The sequence below is a fragment of the Notechis scutatus genome, chromosome 16 (genome assembly GCF_049901735.1).
Source record: "Notechis scutatus isolate UNSWTSFEM ecotype Mainland chromosome 16, rNotScu1.2, whole genome shotgun sequence".
Lineage (NCBI taxonomy): Eukaryota > Metazoa > Chordata > Lepidosauria > Squamata > Elapidae > Notechis > Notechis scutatus.
Genome location: NC_142024.1, coordinates 1181517 through 1205275, shown reverse-complemented (window position 1 = coordinate 1205275; position 23759 = coordinate 1181517). Strand labels below are relative to the sequence as shown.

The 23759-nt window shown below is 52.3% G+C and overlaps 1 protein-coding gene across 6 annotated transcripts in view; it reads right to left on the bottom strand.

The window, feature by feature from the left end:
- Nucleotides 1-23759, bottom strand: part of CAMTA1 (calmodulin binding transcription activator 1) — a 256312-nt gene that overhangs the window by 20870 nt on the left and 211683 nt on the right. For 4 of the 6 annotated variants that reach the window (XM_087944632.1, XM_087944631.1, XM_087944634.1 and 1 more), the window contains exons 6-15: nt 17897-18050; nt 13038-13178; nt 9956-11816; nt 9506-9632; nt 8589-8723; nt 3998-4128; nt 3243-3439; nt 2222-2300; nt 1729-2044; nt 72-574 (exon numbers count right to left, since the gene is read on the bottom strand). In XM_087944632.1, the coding sequence (XP_087800758.1) occupies nt 72-574; nt 1729-2044; nt 2222-2300; nt 3243-3439; nt 3998-4128; nt 8589-8723; nt 9506-9632; nt 9956-10159 (1692 nt within the window). In that variant the 5' untranslated portion in view covers nt 10160-11816; nt 13038-13178; nt 17897-18050. Of the gene's footprint in view, nt 1-71; nt 575-1728; nt 2045-2221; nt 2301-3242; nt 3440-3997; nt 4129-6441; nt 6512-8588; nt 8724-9505; nt 9633-9955; nt 11817-13037; nt 13179-17896; nt 18051-23759 lie in introns of those variants that run through there. The other 2 variants (XM_087944636.1, XM_087944635.1) reach the window with 2 other exon arrangements.

The following is a 23759-nucleotide window of genomic DNA, read 5'->3' as shown; positions in this document are numbered from 1 at the left end:
AGCCAACTGATCCATTGGGGAAGGAGTTCCCCATTAAATTCCCACAGGTGAGTTGCCGGTTATCCACTTACCTGCAAATCATCCATGTGGTGCAAGCAGTTTTCGCCCTCGGCGCTATCCCGGAAAGAAAGCAATTCCGCTTCGGCCGCTTCCCTGTCCGCCATCATCACCACATTCATCGGTTCCCGCGGATGCAACCGTTGAGCGCCAGAGTCTTTCCCCAACGGCGCCAACCCTTTCGGGCTGCCGGTGACCTGCGCGGCCGATACGCCCAGGTAGGTCTCCTTCGGCCTCCATTTGGAGCTGCGGTAGCTGGCCAGCTCGGGGACCAGATCCCGGGCATACTCCGTGCCGCCGTGCTGGGGGTTGATTGTCTCAAGGAGAGCAGCGGGCTTCGCGCCGGGGATCGGTTTCCGGCTGCTGGGCTGCTCCAGGCTCAAGGCTGTGGACAGAAGCTTCTCCTGCCTCGTGGAGAAATAGTCGGGGTTCAGTTTGTGTTTTTTGGGCGCTGGGTAATCCTTCTGGCTCTCACTGCTGTAGTAACTGGAGGGTTCGGACCGAGGCCGTCGCAATTCTGAAAGGAAAGGGAGGACGAATCAGGAAACAACCAGGTCTTTGGAGGTATCTAAGATAGATAGATAGATAGATAGATAGATAGATAGATAGATAGATAGAGAGAGAGAGAGAGAGAGAAAGAGAGATAGATAGATAGATAGATAGATAGATAGATGGATAGATAGATAGATAGATAGATAGATATAAATAGAAAGATATATAGATATTGTGTAGATATAGATACAGATAGATATAGAAATAGATAGATAGATAGATAGATAGATAGATAGATAGATAGATAGATATAGACATATTATATAGACATAGATAGATAAATAGGTAAAGATATATAGATATAGTATAGATATGGATACAGATAGATATAGAAATAGATAGATAGATAGATAGATAGATAGATAGATAGATAGATAGATATAGACATAATAGACATAGATAGATAGATATAATTAGGTAAAGATATAGATATAGTATAGATATATAGATACATTATAGATAGATAGAAATAGATAGATATAGATATATACAGATATATATAAAGATATAGATATATACAGATAGATATAGATACATTATATAGATAGAGACAGAGATATAGAGATATAGAAAGATATAGATATATTATGTATAAATAGATAGATATATATATAGATATAGATATAAAGGGCTAACCAGGTCTGCCAGATGGATCTTGACAGACTTGAACACTGGGCCATATTTAACAAAATGAAATTCAACGTGGAGAAAAGTCAAGTCTTACACTTAGGCAAGAAAAACCAAAATATACATACAGACTGGGTGAAACCAGGACTCAATAGCAGGAACGGGGAGAGGGACCTTGGAGTCTCAGTGGACAACCAGCTAAATAGGAGCCAGCCGTGTGCAGCAGCAGCCGAAAAAGCTAATGTAATCCTTAAATTGCATTAACAGAGGGATACAATCCAGATCGAGGGAGGTACTAATGCCACTTTATAAAGCCTTAGTAAGGCCACACCGAGAGTACTGCATCCAGTTTTGGTCACCACAATGTAAACTCTGACCTTGCTAGTTTTTTTTTTTTTTTTGGTAGACATTACATTACCAAACTAGGTAACATCATCAGCGCCAGCATGGATGCTTGAGAAGGTGGACCAAAGATGGCCTTTGCCCACCTACCCGTGTTCGCATTGGAAACCACTGAGATTCCCTTTTGCTGGTCCTGAGAGGCGGTGAGTTTGCTGGGCCACTGGGACGTCCAGTTGTCACCGCTGGGCTCTTCCTGCGGAGGGCAGGGGAGGCGAGGGGACGGCCGGAGCTGCGCCTGCTCCTCCCGCTGCAGCTGCTCAAGGCATTCGGCCAGCTTCACGTGGCCGCGGGAGCGGGCGATGGTCAGCGGCAGCCTGCCGAGCGAGTCAGGGATGGAGATGGCCCGCCGGTCCCACTTGTAAAGGACCACGGCGGCGTCCGTGTGGCCCAGAGCGCAGGCCCACATCTGGAAGGGAAACGATTTCAGGGTCATTGGGGAAAACGGAGGAGATTTCCTGCTGCAGTAGCCTATGTCGGCAGACCCGGTTAGGCTCCTCCCCCTCTCGTTACAAGGAATCCCCCCCTCCCCGTTTCCCAAATTCAAGCGTCTCTTGGACCACGCAAGGAAAACCGCTCTCCGTACCAGTGGCGTGCAGGAGAAGTGGTCCACATTCAGCGGATCGACCTCCAGCTCCAGATCGATGCTGTCGGCATGTTTGGTGCTATGGAACCAAGGAGGAGAAAGAAGATGGCAAAAGGATCCTGGAAGAAGGTCCCGGAAGGCGGCGATCCGGTTTCTTTTGGAGCCTGGAGGCTGTGGTGTTCTCTCTTTCTCTCTCTCTTCTCCTGTTCCCCTCTCTCCCCGCTCTCTCTTCTCTCCCTTTCTCCCACTCTCCCTTCTTTCTCTCCCGCTCTTCCTCTCCCTTTCTCCATCTCCTCTCTCCTTCCTCTTCCTCTCTTTCCCCCTCCCTTTCTCCCTCTCTCCCCCTCTCCCACTTCTGCCTTTCTCCCTCCCCCTCCCTCTCTTCTCTCTCCCTTTCTCCATCTCCTCTCTCCCTCCTCCTCTCTTTCCCCCTCTCCTCCTGTTTCTCTACTCTCTCTCCCTTTCTCCATCCCCCCTCTCTCCCCCTCCTCTCCCTCTTTCCCTCCCTCCCTTTCTCTCCCTTTCTCCCCCCCACACACGTTCTAACGGGAAAGGGCACCACACAGCAGGAAGATGCCCACGAGAAAGGAGACACTTGAAATTAGGATGGGTATTGGTGAAGGACCCAAAGACCCCTAGAAACGTAGTCTCTGCGGGAAATGATTATTTGTAGACTTTTCCCAACCAGTTGCCCATTCCTAAAACGCATCTTCGCTTCAATATCAGCCTGCAGTGCTGCCGAAAAGGGCCGTGCCGTCCTTGGTTGCATTAACCGAGGGATAAACGAATGGTTGTACACAGCAGTTGTAAATCTCCTCCTCATTGTGTGATTTTATTGGGCGCTGCACACTGGCGGAACCAGTTTTCGGGGACAACACTGGCTTGTCCACCAAGTGCAAAGTCACACCTTGTTGGGATGACAACACAGGGAGAAGGACGCCTATAGACACACAACACAACCGCTCTCCTTGGTGTGGGCAGACCCAAAACACCACAGTCTCCACCTCCCCCAAACTCTTACCGCCATTTGAGGAGTGTCTGGATGAGGGTAGCGTAGCCCTGGGCAGCCGCCAGGTGCAAAAGGGTCATCCCCCGGAACGTCTTGGAGTGGATCAGGTGTTTGGATTTGGCCCAGCAAGCTCGGCTCATCATCTTTTCGCACACCACCACAACGCGGCTCTCGAAGCAGGTGCCCAAGGTGGCGGCCTCCGAGATGCACTGTAAGGGAGAGGCCGAGATGAGGAAGGCAAGCAGGAAGAGGCATGCACGTGTGAAAGGCGTGGGTGGGTGGGTGGGCGGGGAAGGGTCCAGGAAGAAGGATAAGTATGTTATGCTGATGGTGGTGGCATCTGGATAAGATCCCCGCCCCTTGTGTGGGCTTCATGCTGGTGTATTTTCCTGTTAGAAATTCTGTTTATATATAGCACCACAGATCAAATAAGGAGCACAGTCACCATGTGCTTTACTGCTTAACTGCTTAACTGTAACAAGAAATAGGGAACTAAAAGTACATAGATCCAAATTTGTAAACACTGCCATGTAGTGGTTGAATACTACTGTAGTTGTTACATAAAAATACATGCCAACAATGAATCCCTTCCTCTCGGTCTTCTTTCAGAGCGGGAAATGTTTAAAACATGTCGGAAAATGGGCGTGTTGTTCTACTGTGGAACAACTGACCTTTTGGCCTTACTATTTATTAAATTTGCTTGCCTCTAGATAGCTTTTCCTTCAGCCACTGGGCTGAGAGGAGACGTGCAAAACTTTGGCCCTTACCTGTGCTTGGCTACCTCCGTTGGCGCTGCTGTTGCCCCCACTTGGCTTGTGCTGCTGCAGTGTGGTCATCTCCGCCATCCTTCTCTCCATCTGTTCAAGTCGTTCCAGAATAGACATCCTGAACTGGTTATCTGCGACCCCCAGAGGGGAAAGAGATGGTCAGGGAAGAGAGGCATTGGGGGGGGGCGCAAACCCACACCTTGGGACGGGATGTGGAAAGGATGGTCAGGTCATTTGTACCCACTGCAAAAAACGAACAAGCAGTCCTCAAGGTACGACCACATTGCTGTGGTTGTGCAAATAGTGTTCTGACCCAAACCTGGTTCCACGAGAGTAAACACAAGACAAAAGGCACCAGCACAACCTTTTACTGTTTCATTTACTAATCCCGTTTCTTCAGATAAAAGGCTGCTTCCCACTAATTAGCTCCAACAAGAAAGAGCCTGGCCAAGTTTTTCCAAGGCTGCCAAGAACAACAGATAAAGTTCCTAAACAATAAATCAAAGAGTCTCCAAACACCAGCTCAGACATTCTAACGTCCACAAGGCTTGAGTGCAAAATCTTCTTTGCTTCCTGCAAAGAACTCCGGTTTCTCAGCTGGCTTTTATCCCTCAAGGGAGGGGCCATCACCATGCAGCCTTACTCCTGAGTCGCCCGTGCTGCTGCAGCTGCTCTTTCCTTCGAGCAGCCACACTGGGCACAGGCTCCTCGGGGGCCTCTTCCTCACTGCTGCCAGCCTCCACAATCTCCAAAGGCAGCACTCCACTCCCTGATGGTCCTGGCCCCATCACCTGAGGCCCCTCACCTGAGTCCTCGCTCTCTGAGACCTCAGCCGTCCGCACCTGCTGCCAGCACAACAGATAGTTTCAAATTTAGTAGATTGCAATACCACTCGAATCCAGATTTTTTCATCTGGTCCATAAGGACGAGTGTAATTTTCCTGTTTTAAAGATAAACTACATCTTCAGCGTTCCCTCCGTCTACTAATCTGGTAAAACCAGTCTAATATTATATGTATATTATTATTTGTAGCAACTCTTAAAACACCGTAGCATGTTTTTCCTTAATATTCACTGACACGCTTCCTTCACAATCTGTTCTAGTGCCTTGCCCTGTACGGGTAATCCTCGAGGTACAACTGTTCGTTTAGTGACCGAAGTTACAAAAACTTCGGTTTTCACGCTTCGCAGCGTTCCAGGGCCACGCGATCCTCTTTTGAGACCTTTGGACGAGCAAAGTCAACAGGTAAGCATGATTCACTTAATGACCCCATATTCGCTTAAGAACTGCCATAAAATGGGGACAAAACTCAAGTTTAACAACTGCCTTGCTTAGCGACGGAAATCTGGCACTCAGTTGTGGCTGTAATTTGAGGACTATACTAATAATCAACTGGTTCCAGGGTCTCTCCTTTTTACTTCCTGGTCTTAATGTCCCCTTTTCAGACACTAAATATACTTAATTTATTTGTTTATTTATCTGCTCGTTTATTACCTTTGTATGTCTCCCCTCCCTCTACTCTGGGTGAACTACAAACTATAAATTTGCACATTGAAAACTCCAAGTTCTTTTTCAGGCCTTGGGGGTTTTAACTGGGTCTGTTGTGTGTGTGAGACCCTCCCCTAAAATAACATCGGACCGGGGAGGAGAGGGGAAGCTCATTTCCCTCGTCTTCTTTCAAAGCTTCCGGCGCAACTCCGCCTCTATTTGGGGAGGGGGTGGGTTGTGCGCCTCACAGCCCCCCCCCAAGTGCCAGACGGGTCTGCAGCGGGAGGGGGAGGGGGCTGTTGGAAGAGCCCTCCCTTCCCTGGTTGCTCTCCTTTGCAGGTGCTTTGGATATTCCCACGGTCAGATATTCCCACGGGTGGGAGGTATGAGAGACACCCCAGAACCCCACCTGAGGGATGCCTCGCCCTCAGATGTGGGGGGGGGGGAGGAGCAATAGGGAGGACCTGTTTTCCCCCCCTCCCACCCCGAAACCTCTCTGCTGAACCCCCTCCTATTGCCCAACTATAAACAGGAGCTGAGGGAGGGTCCTCAAAATCCGGACCAGCAGCTACGGAGGCCACCCAACTGCCAGAGAGGGGCCACGACCCCACAGCCCACTCCCACCCGTGTCCACGGCTCAGGATCAGCCAGTCAATCCGAACAGAGCTGGAAGAGACCCTGTAGGTCATCTAGTCCAACCCCCTGCTCAAGCAGGAGACCCTAGGCCATTTCAACCAATGAATCAACCAGAAGAGAGCTGGAAGGGGCCTTGGAGGTCCTCTAGTCCAACCCCCTGCTCAAAGCAGGAGACCCCAGACCCCATCAGTGGGACAAATCCATGACATTTGCAGCTTCCCAAGCTGGAGTGTTGATGTGTGTGTGTGTGTGTGTGTCGTTTCCCCCCTTTCCCCCTCCCCCGGGGCCTTTCCCCTTCCCCACGCCCGCGGGGAGCTTACCGTGGGGCCGGGCTCAGCAGAGGCGAGGGGGCCATGCCCTTCTCTTCGCCCACGGGCGCCCCCCGCCCCCGTTCCCGCTTCCCCGCAGGCAGCCCGGGCGGGCGGGCGGGGCAGGCAGCGCAGCTCCGCGATGGGCGGCAGCGCCAGCCGGCAGCCGCAGCCGCAGCGCCGGCAGCCCCGCCTGGGCGCGGAGACGGCCAATCCGCGGCGGGGAAAGTGACATCAGATGCCCGCTCCGGAGCACAGGGGGAGCGGCCGGCGGTGGAGCCCGCTGGGGCCGGCGGAGCTCGGCCGGAGGGGAGACGGAGGAGCCCCGCCGCAACGGCCGGCCCGGCCGAGGCTCCTCCGCAATGCAGCCGGGGATGGAGGCGCTCCGACGGAGGGGAGGCCGCCGCCCCGCCCAGAAGAAGCGAGAGGAGCGAAGGCGAAGCGGCCGGGAGAGGCGGGCCGGGACCCGAACGGCGCTTCTCCGCGTCGCCCGGCCGGTTTCGGTGGCCGCTGCGCTGCGACGTCCCTCCTGCTCCTCCTCTTCCCTCTTCTTTGTCCTCCTCCTCTTCTGCCTCCGTTTTTCTCTTCTTCTCTCTCTTCCTTTTTCTCCTTCTCTCCTTCCTTTTTCTCCTTCTCTCTCCCCCTCTCCCTTTTTCTCTCCTCCTCCCTCTCTTCCTCCTCTCCCTCTCCTCCTTTTTCTCCTTCTCTGCTGCCTCTTCTCCCTCCCTCCTCTTTTTCGCTTCCTCTTCTTCTCTTCCTTCTTCCCCCCTTTTCTCTCTCCTCATCCTCTCTTTTTTCTCCTCCTCTTCTTCTCTTCCTTGCCTCTTTTTCTCCTCTCCCTCTCCTCCTTTTTACTCCTCTTCTTCTCCTCTGCCTTCCCCTTTCCTCTCCTCCTCCTCCTCCTCCTCCTCCTCTTCCTGCTCTTCTTTTCCTCACTTCCTCCTTTTCCCCTCCTCCTCCTCCTCCTCCTCTCTCCCTCTTCTCTTTTCCTTTCTCTTTCATCAGGCTGAGCCCTGCTGCCCCGTCTCCTCCCTCCCCCCTCCCTGGTAACCCTAAGTGGGCAATCCCCCCCCCCGCCTAGGGAAGGCCCAGAGCCCCTGCATCCCAGGCCCCCTTCCAATCTCTGCCTGGCCTACCTTGCAGGGCTGCTGTGAGACTCCAAAGGGAGGAGAAGTCCTAACTACAGCTAATCTTCGCCTTCCGACCACAACCGAGCCCAGCGTTTCCGCTGCTAAGCAAGACACAGTTCGCCCCTTTTTGCCGAAGTTGCCAAAGTCCGTGGGAACCAGTAACGTCACTCCCCCCGCTGCCCCAGTGCTGTTGCAACTTCAAACAGTCACTAAACGAATGAACTGTAAGTCAAGGACTGCCTGTACAATAATTCTTCCATCACACACTTCTGGTTGCGTCACCGATTGCCTAGCGTAGAATCAAATCATCCTGGTCTTTTTTTTGTTGCTGCATCACACTTGTCAGCCTCCTTTGTCTAAACCAAGAGGACATCTAGACAAGCGAAACCACACATTTCTCCCCTGCGGCAATTCCTCCCGCTTCCTCTTCACTTCCACCACTTCAGCGTACAATCCTAGGGCTTGGAAGGGACCTCGGAGGTCTTCTAGTCCAACCCCTCTGCTGAAGGCAGAAGACCCTATACTATCCGAGTCAAAGCGCTGTCCGATCCCTCCTTAAAAACCTCCAGTGACAAAAGCACCCACAACTTCTAGAAGCAAAGCCAGTTCCACAGATTTAAAAGGAGTGGACTTCAACTCCCAGAATTCCCCAGCTAGATGTGCCGTCTCAAATGTCTTAAACTTAAACCGTCTTAAACTTTCAGCATTCTTAAAGTTGTCCACCCATCTTAAAGTTCTCCCTCTTAAAGTTCCCCCTCTGAAAGTTGTCCACCTATCTTAAAATTTCCACCTGTCTTAAAGTTCTCCATCTTAAAAGTTCTCCATCTTAAAGTTATCCACCATCTTAAAGTCCTCCATCTTAAAGTTATCTGTCTTACAGTTGTCCACCCATCTTAAAACTCCCCACCCATCTTTAAAGTTGAGAAAAATTTTGATTTAGGCAGCTCTGGGTGCCGAATGCCAGCGTGGTACCCACTTCCTAAGCCCCGCCCCCATTCCTTAGGCCCTGCCCAAATCCTCGCTCCTCACCATCCAGCGAGAGCCAGTCGTGTTGAGAAGAAGGAAGGGTTGGTAATGCCCGGGCCTTATATTCGAAAACCACCGAATTGGAAATGATCTGGTTGTTGAAAGCCACCTGCAGCGTGACGAGGCCGGTGTCGTGGGCTGAAACGACAAAAAGGGAAGCGAGTTGGACCCACAACTTCTAGAAGCAAATCAGGATGAATTGTTTTCGCTGTCTAGGAAATTCATCCTTGTTCCATCCGTTGCTTCTTGTCTTCTGGGCTTTGGAGGATAGGTTGACCCCCCTCTTCTTCTCTGTGGCAGCCCCCCAAATATGGGAAGATGCTCTCACGTCTCCCCTGGTCCTTCTCTTCATTAAACCAGACCTCCCCAGTTCCTGGAACCGTTCTTCGAATGTTTTATCCTCCAGTCCCCTAATCTCCCTGGTTGCTTTTCTCTGTACTTTTTCCATCATTTTTTTTTTTTAATATTAGACTAGACTAACAGAGTTGGAAGGGACCTTGCAGGTCATCTAGTCCAACCCCCCGCCCAAGCAGGAGTCCCTACACCATTTCTGACAGGTGGCAGTCCAGCCTCCAGGGATGATGACGCTCCCACAACTTCTGTTCCATGGGTGGACGGTTCTCCCTGTCAGAAAGTTTCTCCTTATTTCCAAGGTTGAATCTCTCCTGGTTCAGTTTCCACCCATTATTCCTCCTCTGGCCTTCGGGTGCCTCGGAGAATAGCTCGACCCCCTTTCTCCTCTCTGGGGCAGCCCCTCCCTCAAATATGGGAAGGCTGCTAATATAATGACCCAAACTGGGATGTCCGAGGCAAAAGGACATTTCAGCCACAGTGAATTGTGCGCAAGGGACACCCCCCCTGCCCCCCACCACGTCTTCGTGTCTTCGCCTCGCAGCCCCTGGCTTGTTGGAGAGCCTCACCTGGGCAGTAGCAGCGTAGCACCCCTGGCTGGATCAGCGAGGCCGGCACGGAGATCTGGTCAAAAAGGCAGCTGTAGTTATTGCTGGCTTCCTGCCAGGATCCGGTGATGAGGACCTTCACGCCGCCCTGCGGAGGGAGGGAGACAGAGAGAGAGAGAGAGAGGCGGGTCAGCGGCCGGCGAGACCCTCTCCACGTCCTGCCCTGCAGGGACAATTCACGGACTCCCCCAAACTTGGCAACTTTTAAGACTGGTGGGCTTCAACTCCCAGCCAAATCTCCAGTCAGAGGTGGGATTGGCCGGTTCTCCGAACGACTCAAAATTTCCGCTCCCGGTTCTCCAGAACCAGTCAGAACCTGCTGAATACCCACCTCTGCCCACAACCCTACCCACGACTCTCCCTGCCCCGGTCCCATCCGGGGGTTCGTGCCAAAGCGACGCTCGAGCTCACCTCCGGGTACGACCACTCGGGAGAGTAATCGGTCACCATGAAGAGTCGGCCGCTCTGCTGGAGCATGCCCAGGGTGCCTTGGGCCGCGGCGGCCGCTGCTGAAACCACCTCGGTGACGTGCATGTAGGCCATTGGGCTGGCGCCGTTCTCTGGGTTGCTGAGGCTCAAGTTGGCCTGCTGGGGGCTGCAGCAGGGGATGCACATCTCCGCTTGGCTGTAGGCGGCGCGGGTGGTCTCCTCCGCCTGGGACAGCCCGGCGTTCTCCCGGAGACCAGCTGGTGGCCGTACAGGGCGTTGTTCCCGCCTTCCACCGAAATGAAATCATTGATCAGATCCGAGAACTGGTTGCTGAAGGAGATGTCGAAGTGATCCAAGCTGAGCTCCATGTTGGACGCGTTGTTCAAGGCCGGGTGGGCCACGGGGTAGAGGCCCTGCACCATGCTCCCCTGGAGGATGGGGAGGCTCCCTCCGTTCCTCAAGCTGTTGTTGGCCTCGGGCTGCATGTAGTGCTCCGCCCTGCAGGACTGGAGCTCCCCGGTTTTGAGCAGGTTCTCGTTCCCTTCCGCGTGCGTCGAGGTCTCCATGGGGACCTCCCCTTCGGCCGCGATGGACGGGAAGCTGGCCTGGAACTGCATGAGCTGCAGCGAAGAGGTGGCCTCGATCCGGGCCTCCACTGTGCCGTTGCAGTTGGAGGGGTTCTGGGAGGAGGCCTCCGTCTTGACGTTGGGCAGGGCCAGCGGGGCGACGAAAGAGCTGCTCGCGTCGTTCAGGCTGCTGTGGGCGTTTTGCTCGAGGGGGAGCCCTTTGCTGCTGTCTTGCAGGAAGAAGCTCGGCGAAGGGGTTTGGTGGACGTGGGGGCTCTGCACCGCTTGGTTAAACCCCGACGTGTAGTCCTTGTTGGAGTCGATGGCGCTGAAATCCATCTGCTCCAGGGTGGTGCTGGGGCTGAGCCCTCCGCCGGAGGGAAGGAGGCTGGACGCCGTGTTCAAGGTCAGCGAGTTGGACGAGGAAGAAGACGAGAAGGCTTCTTTGGACATCTGCTGCTCGAAGGAGGTGTCTTCCGTCTTGATCTCCTTGGTGAGGGCCGCGTTGAAGTTGAACCCTCGGTCCGAGGTGGGCGACTGTCGGATGTTGGCGTTGAGGCCTTCTCCTTTGGGCCCGCCTCCCCCGTAAGTCTGCCCTTGCTTGGGGTTGTTGAGGAAGCAGTCTGGGTCAAAATTCATGGTGGTTTCCGGGACCTTCCTGTTGGTGTCAAGAGTGGTGGACAGCACAAGTTCTTCGGAGACGCTGGCGGGCAACATGGAGAGGCCGTCCGAGCTGCTGGCGGTAGGGAAGGCGAACTTGTGGCCGTCGGAACTGACCGCCAGCACCAGCCCTTGGGTCGTCGCGTCCGAGGAGAGAAGGTGTGGGTTTGGCCCGGCGGTGGGGGACATTGTGTAGACGGCCTCGCTGCTGATATCGGACATGAAAACGGTGGCGTTTTGAGACAGGTTCCCCATCACTGAAGCCACCGCCATGCTGGAGACGCCCGTGACTGCCGGACTGTCTGCTACATCTGGGTCGCTATTTAATCCGCTGCTGATGGAGACGGGAGAATTTTGGGTCGTGTCCGGAACTTCCACTTGGTTAGTAGAGGAGACTTCGGTGCTGTTCTGATGCAGCAGGACGGGTTTGGCCACTTTGCCGTTCCTTTTCTCCCGGTTGCAGGACTTGCTGTGGCTGTGTTCGTTCTTGCCCTCCGAGACGTCATTGTTCTGCACCTCCGAGTGGGCGCTGTAGCCCCCCGACCGGGGCTCGACCTTGGGGGAGATGATGCGGTGTTTGGCACTGTTGCACTTGTGATGCACGCTGCTCCCGGCCCCTACACCAAGAGGAACAACAAAAGGGAGATGTGAACCATCGCAGCCCAACAGGGTCCATTAAGATACTCCTCGACTTACAACCGTTGGTGGCCATTATAGCCGCATGGAAAAAAGTGACTTAGAACCCCTTTTCACATTTACAACCACAGTACAATATACAACTGGCTCATTGTCATGCCCCTGTTGGAATCTGATTTGGAGGGGGAGGCCGAGCAGCTGACAGGGGGTGGGGGGGTGGCTCCGTTGGGTGTGGAGGAAACTGGGGAAGGGCACAGTCCGTCTGGGCAGAGCAGGGAAGAGGTAGAACAAGGGAGAGGGAGTTCAGAGGAAAACCCAGGGCCACCCCCTTTTCGTCCTAGGGCACGCAGGGAGGAATGGAGAAGGGAGCAACGTGGGTTGCAGGACTTACGAGGGAGGAAAGGGCCCTGATTCCCTTCATTAGCTGCATTTGGGAACACGGTGTTTAAAAAGGGAAGCTGCGCACAGCAAACTGTTGGGAGCAAATCATGAGTTATCTGATATCGTCGAGGCTTATCTGGGTTCTTGGCGTCTTCCCAACTGTGTGTGTTTTGCTGGCCTTTGAAGTCTGCAATTCCTTCTCCTGCCCTGTCCAGTTAATTGCCGCAGTGTGGTTTGTGTGGATTGTTAGTTATAGTTTGTATGTACCTTGTTTTGGACTGAATTTTCTACGGTCAAAGGCTGTTCCTGGGAGCGTTTTTCTCCAGCCAAAGGTAACTGGAAATTGGGGGCAAAATTGGAGGTACTAAAAGGACATTTCTTGCTTATGTGACTGTGTTGCCTTTTGTCCCACGCCCCTTTGAGTCATCACACTCATATTTATGATGGTCCCCTTTGACCAGCGAAGTCAAGGGAGGAAGCCAGAACTGCATAACAACCGTGTGACTAACTTAAAATCTGCAGGGATTCACTTAACAACGGTGGCCAAGACAACGGGGCAGAACTCACTTCACAAATGTCTCACTTGGCAACAGAAATTTGACCCAGAGACACTGTAACCATTGTAAATAGGAGTCAGTTGTCAGGGACTGAATTTTTGACCACGCAACCAGGGGGGATGCTGCGACGGTCATAAGTGTGACAACCGATCCCAAGTCACTCAAAGAACGGTTGCCGAACGAGGACCGCCTGCAATTTAGTGAATGGCCTCCTTGGTTCTCGAGGGGTCTCCAACTGTCCCAGGGCAGCTTCCTGCTGCTCACCGAGGTTGCTGGTGCAGAGGCAGTTGTGCGTCCGAGGTTGCGGCTTCGTTTGGTGGCTGTCCAGGATCTGTTGCACCAACTGCTCCACGGAAAAGCCGGAGCTGCTGTTCCCGTTGCTGCACGTCCATTTGATGCCGTGAACTGTGGACGGAACGCCAGAAGAGGCCGTGAGAAGAAGAGTCCATGGCTGCCACAACGCCAGTCAAGCTTGGCCCTACAGCCAGGCAGGAGGGGCTTCAGACCCTGCTGTACGCATTCGATGCCACTTTAAGGAATGGGGACCTCAGCTCACAACCGTCCCCGGAGATGACACCCCACGGCGTTTGGATAGGCATCCCCCCACTGCATACCTGCTTATTCCCTTATAATCCCCCCTGCTGCAACCCCACACCATTTCTCAAGGCAGAGAAAAAGACAGGGTGGGCTGGGGAATTCTGGGAGTTGGACTAGAAGACCTCCGGGGTCCCTTCCAACGCTGTCATCCTGCATTCCCTGTGCCAGCCAAAGCTTTGCAAGGATGGTTTAAAGAGACTCAGAGCAAAGATTGTTCTTATCGCACCAGAGGGAACAATGGGGTGGACCTCGGGGCAGGGGGGGCAGAATCTGACTCCCCCTTTCCCCCCCTGCAAATCCATCTCCCTCTCTCTGCCCTCTCTCTCGTTCTTTCTCCCTCCCTCTCTTTCTTCCTCTCTGTCTTTCTCTCTCTCTTTCTCTCTCCCTCCCTCCTTTTCTCTCCCCCTCTTACTCTTTTTCTCTCTCTCCTCCCTCTCTCTCTCTCCCTCCCTTTCCCTCTCTCTCTCCCCCTCTCTCTTTCTTTCTCCCTCCCTCTCTTTCTTTCTCTCTCTTTCTCTTTCCTCTCTTTCTCTCTCCCTCCCTCCTTTTCTCTCCCCCTCTTACTCTTTTTCTCTCTCTCCCTCCCTCTCTCTCTCCCTCCCTTTCCCCTCTCTCTCCCCCTCTCTCTTTCTTTCTCCCTCCCTCTCTTTCTTTCTCTCTCTTTCTCTTTCCCTCTCTTTCTCTCTCCCTCCCTCCTTTTCTCTCCCCCTCTTACTCTTTTTCTCTCTCTCTCTCCCCTCTCTCTCTCTCCTCCCTCTCTCTTTCTCTCTCTCTTTCTTTCCCCCTCTCTTTCTTTCTCCCTCCCTCTCTCTTTCTCTCTCTCTCTCTCCCTCCCTCTCTCTCTCTTCCCACTGCAAAATCCGAGGCTCCCCCTTCTTCTGTGAAGGTTATAAGACGAAAAACCAGTGATGGGTGACAGATTGAAAGGAGAGAAATTGGGGGCACTTCATGCAAATTATACCAACTGTCTTGGCTCATCCAGATATGATCATTCCCTCCCGCGCCCCCCTCCTCCCAGCCTCTCCATCCCTCCAGCTCAGGGTGTGTGTCTGTGTGTGGTGTGTGTGTGGTGTGTGTGTGTGTAAGTGGGGGTTAAGAATCTCCTTTGAGCCCACAAATTGTTCCTGCTGAATACAGAAAAACGCAATCTGAGTGGGTTCTTCTTCTTTTCTTTTCTTTTTTAAACGTGTCACACTCAGTGGCCTGACGTGGAATGAATCGGGAGGGGTCCCTCAGCTGGACTGGGTAGGGGGCAGGAAGAGGGTGAGGTTAATTAAAGGACACCGAACCCACCTGCCCACCCGCTGGCTCCCCCCCCCTCCCGTCCGTTTGCAAAGGCTGCAAAAAAATTAAAACCACTTCAAGGGTCACCCTAGAGGCAGCTAGACTGACCCCCGTGGGATTGGGACACTCAACAGCCTCTGTGAAGGGATTGCCTGCTTCTCATAACGTCGGCCGTGACCGTATGGCAGCGTAGTACGGTGACTTTTTAATTTGTGGTGAACCCCAACCCTAAGGCGGGACTAGAACTCGCAGCCTCCTGGGGATTGGGCCAAAGTCACCCAGCGGGCTTTCGTGCCTGAGGCAGAGCTGCAGCTTTGCAGTCTGTCCGAACCCGAAGCGAAGATGGGCGTCTATGGGCAGACCCTCCCTCTCCCTCCGCCCCCTCCCCTCTCCTTCCCCTATAGGAAGGAAACCTATAGGGGAAAAAAATGTTCTCGCTTGCCACACGAGGGCGCCCGACAGCTGCAGGAAGCAAGGAAGGGCTGCTCTCACCCGAGGCCGCTCGCCTCCTTTTCCATATCCCATCCTCGCCCAGGATGATGGGTTCCAGGGCTCCCTTGGAGGGTTGGGGTGCCCACTCTGAGTCATCCAGGAAAAAATGAGGACTCGGCAACTTTGGCCAAAGAGGGAGGTTTCACGAGTGACAGAAGTGGAAGGGACCCTGGAGGTCTTCTAGTCCATCCCCCCCCGCTCAGGCCAGAGACCTGATATCATTTTAGGCAAAGGGTTGTCCAGTCATTGAATGACCAGTCCAGGGTTGGAGCCTTCCTGACTTCTGGAAGCAAGTCATTCAACGGATTGATTGTCCTGTCAAGAAATCCTTCCTTATTTTGAGGGTGGGGATCTCAGAATGCAGCATAAACAGGGTTGGAAGGGACCTCGGGAGGTCTTCTAGCCCAGCCCTGTAGGTTCCTTAGTGCTCTCTGAGCTTGGTAGGAGACCCACCAGGCTCAGAGGGCACCAAGCACCCCACAGATCTCCTCCTCCTCCTCCTCCTCCTCTTGAAACCCCACTTCCTCCTAGCACTGATGATGTTCCCTAGTTGGGTCATGAAACGTCTGCAAGAAGCCCACCAAGCTCAGAGAGCACCAAGGACCCCACAGTCCTCCTCCTCCTCCTCCTCCTCCTCTTCTTCTTCCTCTATCCTCCTCTCCCCCGCAACCCCTAGAAGCTCGTGGTAGAACTACAAGTGGCTGCTGGACAAGCCACCGTGACGTGGAAAAATGAGGGAATAATCCAGCTCTTTAGAACTTTCTGCCGCTGGAAGTTCAGGATGGCAACTCAGGTCTAGTCCGCTGCCTTGATTTGGGGGTGGGGGGTGGGTGGGAAGCCCCCCCTCCCCGCTTCGCTCTGCAGAAGTTGGCAAGTCTCCAACGGTGTGGATGCCACTGTCCCTGCATTGATTTCTGCCTACTCAGCGGCCATCTGGCTGATCCGATGGGACGGGTGAGGCTCCCCTGACGGATGCCTCCAAGGACACCCGCAGATCAGCAAGGGGAGGGAGGGGGGGAGGAGGAGGAAAAATGGAAGAAAGGGAGGAAGGAAGAAGGAAGGATGGAAGGAAGGGTGGAAAAGGAGGGCAAGAAAAACGGAAGGAGGAAGGAAGGAAGGAGAAAGTAGGAGAGAAAGGAAAGATGGGGGAAGGAAGAAAGGAAATCGGAGGGAGGGAGGAATGAAGGAGGGGAGAAAGGAAAGAAACAGGAGGAGGAGAGAGAGAGAAAGGAGGAGGAAGAAGAGAGGGGGGAAGGGAAAAAAGGGGGAGAGAGACAGGGAGGGAGGGAGAGTGAGAAAGAAACGGAGGAGAGAGAAAATAGGGAGGGTGAGAGAGATGGAGAGGGAGGGAAGGAGAGAGGGAGGGGGAGAAAGAGGGAGGGAGAGAGACAGGGAGAGGGAGGGAAGGAGAGGGGGAGAGAAAGAGAGAGAGAAAAGAGAGGGAGAAAGGAAGAGAGGGGGAGGGAGGGAGAGAGAATAAGAAACAGGAGGAGAGAGAGAAAAAGGAGGAAGAAGAGAGGGAGGGAGGGAGAGAGAAAGGGGAGAGCGAGACAGAGAGAGGGAGGAAAGAGAAATAGAGGGGGAGGGATGGAGAGAGAGAACGAGAGAGAAAGAGAAAGAGAGAGAGGTTTCTCTCCTGGGGTGTGCGAGACGGCCGAGTGTGCAAATGCAGAATAATCGGGCAGAACTCCCCCCCCCCATCGCCTCCGTCACAAAGCATAAAGAGATTTACGACCGTTTATGGGTCTCCTTTTCCCCCCTCCTTCCTCCCCTTCCTGACGCACTGCAGATCTCCAAATCCGGTTACCTTCCCAGCAGCAGCAGCAAAGCTGAGCTCGGACAGATGTCAACCTCGTCTCCAAAAGTCCCAGCCCCCGTTTCCTCTCTCTGGGTGTGTGTGTGTGTGTGTGTGTGTGTGCATGCGTGTGCAGGTGTGTTTTAAGGGTGGGTGGGTTTTTGCAGGTTTGCCCTTGGGTTCCAGGTCAGGGCAGCTACCTCGGAGGGCTGGGGGGGACGGTGAGAGCTGCTTGCAAAATGAAATGAAATAAAATCAGGAATTGGGTTTTTGGGGGGGGCGAATGTGTCTCAGCCGATGGGCACGGCGTTGAAAGGGACCTTGGAGGTCTTCTAGTCCAGCCCCCTGCTCCAGCAGGAGACACCTTCTTAGAGGATAATAGAGTTGGAAGGGACCTTGGAGGTCTTCTAGTCCAGCCCCCTGCTCAAGCAGGAGACACCTTCTTAGAGGATAATAGAGTTGGAAGGGACCTCGGAGGTCTTCTAGTCCAGCCCTCTGCTCAGGCAGGAAGCCCTATAGTACCATTCCAGTCAAATGGCTGTCCAGTCTCTTCTTGAGAACTTCAAGTGATGGAGCAGCCACACCTCCTGGTGGCAAGCGGTTCCACGGGTAAATTGCTCTCAATGTCAGGCCATTCCTCCTTAATTCCAAGTTGCTTCTCTCCTGGCCTTCTGGTACTTTGGAAAATAAGGAGGAAACCCCCTTTTTTTGGGGGGGGGGGCAGCCCCTCAACTACGGGTAGATGCTCTCATGTCACCCCCTAGGTGTGAGAAGGAAAAACCAGAGATCCGGGACGGCCTACCCATCCTGGCAGCCAAGAAGCGACCAGGAAAAGGGGCTCGGAGGAGTCTTCAGCGGGGCCATCCCAAGGATACCTAGATGCCTTCAAGAACCCCTCCTCCCCCCGTTTACCAGCCTCCCTCCCAACAAACCCACCCTCCGTGGTGGTACTCACACATGGGCTTCAGTTGGCCAATCAGCTCCTCCTTGGTCCATTTGGCCCACTCCTTCTTGTCGGTGTTGATGGAGCAGAGGATGGGGCCACATGGCTTCCCGCAGTCTTCGATGGCGGGGACGTTCAAGTAGTGCACCAGCACGATATCGGGGTTCTAGAGAGAGCAGAGACACAAAGGTTGTTGTTCCGACCCGGCTGCCCAAACACAACAAACCCCGTGAAGTGGACTCAAAGATTCCTTTAATTAGGAATGCCGGTTGCCCCGGCAAACAGTTCCTCTCTCACCGCAGGCTAACAAGTCCGGCCGGCCGGGAAATGAATAGTTGTCTGCCAGATCTATTCATCTCCGCCCCCTGCCTTTTAGAGGTGGGGGCTTCGCTAGCAGCGGTGGATCTTCCGTCCCAAGGACCGGCCCATAGATTTCCACTGCTCTCCTCTCCTCTGCCTTCTGCGTATCCAGGCGTCAGGCACTGGACCCAGCTGTTCCTCCTCTTCCTCATCAGCCACCTCCAGACCTGGGGGCTGTTGACTGACCATCTGAGGGCGGATGGCCGGCCCAGGCTCCCTCCCTCCCTCTCCCTCCCTCCCTCCTTCCCTCTCTGTCTCTGTCTCTCCCTCTCTCCCCCCCCTCTCTCTCTCACACACACACTCTGCCAACTCCATGGCCTGCACTCTCCTTTTTTGGAGAGATTTATTCCTCTTTTAACCAAATCTGCCCTGTTTGAAATAAAGGTGAAAATCATTTTGGAAGCTAAAGTTGAATTCAATAAAAAAAAATTCTTTAGAATGACAGCTGGAAGATTCAGCCCAAACCAAACAACGGTTGAATATTTGAAATTAGATTGACGGACAACCTATATATCCATGAATGGGTCTGATTTGAAAAATCCTTGGGGAAGCAAAAAAGGCAGGTTGTAATTCTGAGAATGTGAGCTTCTTTTTCTAGTTCCTCAAAGCCTTGGAAGATTTATTTATTAAATTTATTTGCCGCCTGTCTCATATTGGAAAAACTATGGGGGCGGCTTTTAAGATGCACTCGAAAATGCAGGTGATATTTTAGTTGCTGAGAGAGGCAGGGATGGGGCTGAGTAAAACTCCCCAGGGGTGAATTTCAGCATTTACTCCAGAGTAAAAACTTGCATTCTTAAATGGGCATTAAAAAGGAACAACACAAAGCCATCCAAGCAATCTATCAGCACCACGGACAGCTCAGCCTGACTGTTTGCATAACTCTAATACCTCTTAAGTTGCTTTTTCTGCAAGAAACTATTCCAGTAAAATATATATATATATATATAAAATTTCAACTTGGAGTTCTTACTAAAAGTTGGAAAAATATTCTTCTTCAGAAGAAGAAAAAATCCCACAGCTAACAACCAGCCCCAAAAAACCACACAAACTCCTCTATTTCTCTCCGGAAAGTCATTCTCTTCCCAAATTCACCCACTTTAATGACTGCGGCGGAATTATTTATAAAAAATAAACAGGATAATGGTGTAATTAAGAGTCTTAATGTTTCATTAAGGCCGTTGCAAGGCCCGGCTAACGTTGGCACTGGAGCCGTTTGGCAAAAAAGAAAAAGGAAAGTGTGTGTGTGTGGGGGGGGGAGCTGCTAGGTTTTGGTTGGAAGGAGACCGTTGCAAATAAGCAGTTGCACTAAATGAGAAATTTTTTATTTTTTTTTTTGTAAATAATGAATAGATGCCGGGAAGGCAATTAATTGCTCGTCCTTCAGACAGGCCTGGCGATGCATCAAAGGAAAAGACGGATCGAGGGCAAAGGGCCAGAGCTGAGATGGACAGGGCAGTGCCCGCTTTGTACCCGCTCCCAGCCAAGACTGGCAGGGATTGGGGGATGGGTCTTAGTAGAGCCGGCCCTCTGAAGTCAGAATAACAGAGTTGGGAGGGACCTCGGAGGTCCTCTAGTCCAACCCCCTGCTTTATATCTATCCATATCTATCTATCTATTTATCTATTTATCTATTTATCTATCTGTCTGTCTATCTATCTATCTATCTATCTATCTATCTATCTATCTATCTATCTGCCATCCTATTTACTGTCTTTCTGTCTATCATCTTTCTCTCTCTCTTTATCTATCTACATCTATCTACCTTTCTACCTATCTGCCTGCCTGCCTGTCTATCTATCTGCTTGTCTGTCTGTCTGTCTATCTATCCATCCATCCACCCACCCATCTATCCATCTCCCTCTCTCTCTTCTCTCATTTGTTCATCCATCCATCCATCCATAGAATCATAGAGCTGGAAGGGACCTTGGAGGTCTTCTAGTCCAACCCCCTGCTAAGGCAGGAGATCTTACACCACCCCGGACAAAGGGCTGTCCAGTCTCTTCTTGAAAACTCCCAGCGATGATCTTCCAAAATGGAACCCCCAGTTTAAGAGGTTCTAGATCAAAATTCCAGATGGGGGGTGGTGGTGGTGGAACCATCCAGCGGTGGAAATTTCAGAAGTCAACCCGGAAACATCTGACTGAGCCAAGTAGAGGCTCTCCAAAACATCCACCCTTCCATTTCTGAGCATGGCTGCCGCATGACTCCCGAAGAACAGGAGCACGAGAAGAGTGGAGAGTTTGAAGGCCATTCATGTATAATTCAGGCTGGCCTCTAGTGATTAAAACAACCACCACAATTAGCGATGGCTTCCCCAAACTGTCTCTCTCAGCTTCTTTCACTTAATTAGTTATTTGGCTGGTCTTGCTGTGTTGGGGAGGGACGTCGCATCTCAAAGACGCTTTGACACCAAAGGAAACCACTGTTCAAGGAAGAACCATGACATTGTCAGTTTGCCCGTCCTCTGTTAAGCTTGCCCCAGCCCCCCCCCCCCCAAAATAAAAAAAGCCCTCCACCACCAGAAAGGATTCCCCATTGGGCAAGGAATATTGCTAGTCTGCATTTCAAGGAGGAGGAGGAGGAGGAAGAGGAGGAGGAAGAGGAAGAGACGGAGGAGGAGGAGGAGGAGGAAGAGGAGGAGGAGGAGGAGGAGGAGGAGGAGGAGGAGGAGAAGAAGAAGAAGAAGAAGAAGAAGAAGAAGAAGAAGAAGAAGAAGAAGAAGAAGAAGAAGAAGAAGAAGAAGAAGAAGAAGAAGAAGAAGAAGAAGAAGAAGAAGAAGAAGAAGAAGAAGAAGAGATTTCACTTGACCCCTGGGCTAGTACCTAATTGTTCCAAAAGTGGTAGTTTGGGCTGGATGACCTCTGGGGACCCTTCCAGCTCCATTACCCTTTTCACAAGTCCTCTTGCTGCAACAGATATCCTCCACCCTTACACCTGCCCGCGCTTTCCTTTCTTCCCTTAACCAACCCATTTGGTGTCTTGTCTCTCTCCGATATTTCATCCTGTCCTCTCGGCTCCCCTTCCTTCATCCATCAAAATCCCGTAGAATTTCCCTTCCATCTTTTGGGGTATTAGCTCTCCCACCCATCATCCCTGGAGTTGACAGCTATAAAACGAGCACTTACAGGAGCTGGAGTGACGGGGAGAGGAGGGGAGCGGGGGGGGTTTCCTCCTTAATGCAAAGGATAGCCAGGAGACCCCAGACCCCAAATATTCCTCCCTGTTCATATGCATGTTGGGAAATGCAGCCCAGAGACTGGAAGGGCTGAAGTGGCAACTTGCATCGGTATTGAAAGTTACAACATTGAATAAAGTGGACTTAAGACCAGTCCTCGCACTTATGACGACTGCGGCAGCCTCATGGCCACGTGATCAGAAATTCAGGGTGCTTGGCAACTGACTTGTATTTATGATGGCCGCAGCATCCTGGGGTCACGTGAGTTCCCCCCCCCCTTTTTTTTTTTCAATCTTCTGATGAGCAAAGCCAAGGGAGAAATCCAGATTCACTTAACGACCGTGTGACTCACTGAACCTCCGCAGGGGTTCGCTTAGCAACGTGGGCAGGAAACAGGATGAAAACCGCTTAATGACAGCCTCGCTCCCTAAAGAAGTGCAGCGTTTCCCTTAACGACCCTGGCAAGAAAGGTTGTAAAATGGGAGACGGAGGGGGGGTGGAAGTGGAACACTTTGCCACTGAAATGTGGGGGGTGTAAGTCAAGGACCGCCTATACTTTAGCAAATCGAATACTCTGGAATAAATTAGTCATCAATAAGCAGAAGAGGTATTTAAAAATAGAAGATGGAAAAAAAGAAATTAAGCCTGAGATTGATGAGTTACACAGATAACCCTCAATTTTTGTCCCGTTGCCCAGAAATACCCGGGTCGTACTTGAACCCTCGACTGGCTCTTCTCTCCAACATCCAACCTGAGCCGGGGACGAAACAATAGATACGTCGGAAAAGGAGACATTTTAATTGCAAAGCCAAGCTGACATTCACCGAGTGCTCCAAGGTTTATATCAACGGCGGCTGCCACAGCAAATCCAGCTTCTCGGGTCAGATGGTGCCAGCTCTTATCTCTTGGCGAGCTGGCACTTCAGTTTCCCGTCACCTTTCTTCTGCCCACCCCTTCTTCTTTTTAGTACCTCGCGCACCGTGCAGAGGGCAGGAAGCGACGGTGGTGAAAAGAAAAGGGAGCTGAGCGGAAGACTGGCGGGGTAAAGCCAGATAGGAATCGCAGCCGGATGAGCTGACTCCGCTTCCTTGTAAAGCTGGAGTGACGGAATCGTGCTTGAGTTTGAAAGGACAACTCTTCCCCTCCCTGTGTCCTTTGCAGCCTGAGAAACTGGGGAGGGTCTCTCTTTTGAGACTCTTGCCCCTTCTGTTACCCAGTGGAGGGCTCAGCTGTCTGTTATCTGACCGTTCTTTTGGCTGTGCTGCAAGAACCTTGCAGGTCTGAAAAGACAATTCTCCTGCCTTCTCCTTTATAGTCTGAGAAACTAGGGAGGGTCTCTTCTGAGTCCCTTTCTCCGCTCATTGTGCAGCTATGCAGTCTCTTATCTGACCATCCCCTTGGCTGGGTCTCCTTTTCTCCTCTCCCAAGGTCCTTCTCATCTAGCCCTACAAGAACCTTGCAAGCCTGAAAATACAAGTCTCCCCTGGTCTCCTTTACAGCCTGAGAAACTAGGGAGGGTCCCTCCTGAGTCTCTTTTCTCCACCCATTATGCAGCTGAGGGCTCAGCTGACTCTTACCTGACCATTCCCTTGCCTGGGTCTCTTTTTCCCGGTCTCCCAAGGTCTTTCCCGCTTACGACAAGAACCTTGCAAATCTGAAAGTGCAATTCTCCCGCTGTCTCCTTTACAGCCTGAGAAACTAGGGAGGGTCTCTTCCGAGGTTCTTTTCCCAGCTCTTGTGCAGTTGCAGGCTATGCTGTCTCTTATCTGACCAATGTGACTTGGTTTCCTCGACCTACGACCACAAGCGAGCCCCAAATTCCTCTTGCTCAACTTAGACCTTTGTCAAGTGAGTTTTGCCCCCCCTTTGTAACAACCTTCCTTGCCACCGTTGTTAAGTGAAGAAGCCAGGTTCTCGTAGCCCCTGTTGTTTCTGTCTTAACAACCACAGTGGTCTCGCTTAACAACGGGGGCAAGAAAGGTCGCACAACGGGGCAAGCTCACATCCACGGTCTTGCTTAGCGATAGGTATTTTGGGCTCCGTTGTGATCATTAAGTCTGTGTTTTTTTGGAGGGGCTGACTGAACGTTAGCACCCCCTTTCTAGACGGGCTTATTCACCGGAAAATATTCCGAGTTAGTCATTGTGTTTTTCCCAAGATGGCCGAACACAACAGCTGCTCCGTTTTTAAATCCTCGTTCTGACATCTCCCAGCGGAGAAAACTTCTGCTGTTGGTGGAGGGTCCTTAAGAAAATTTAAAGGGTGGGTGGGCCGAGAGAAAACGGAGGAAAGCTAAACCCTTGGTGGCAGGTGGGAGTAGATGCTAATATTCACCCA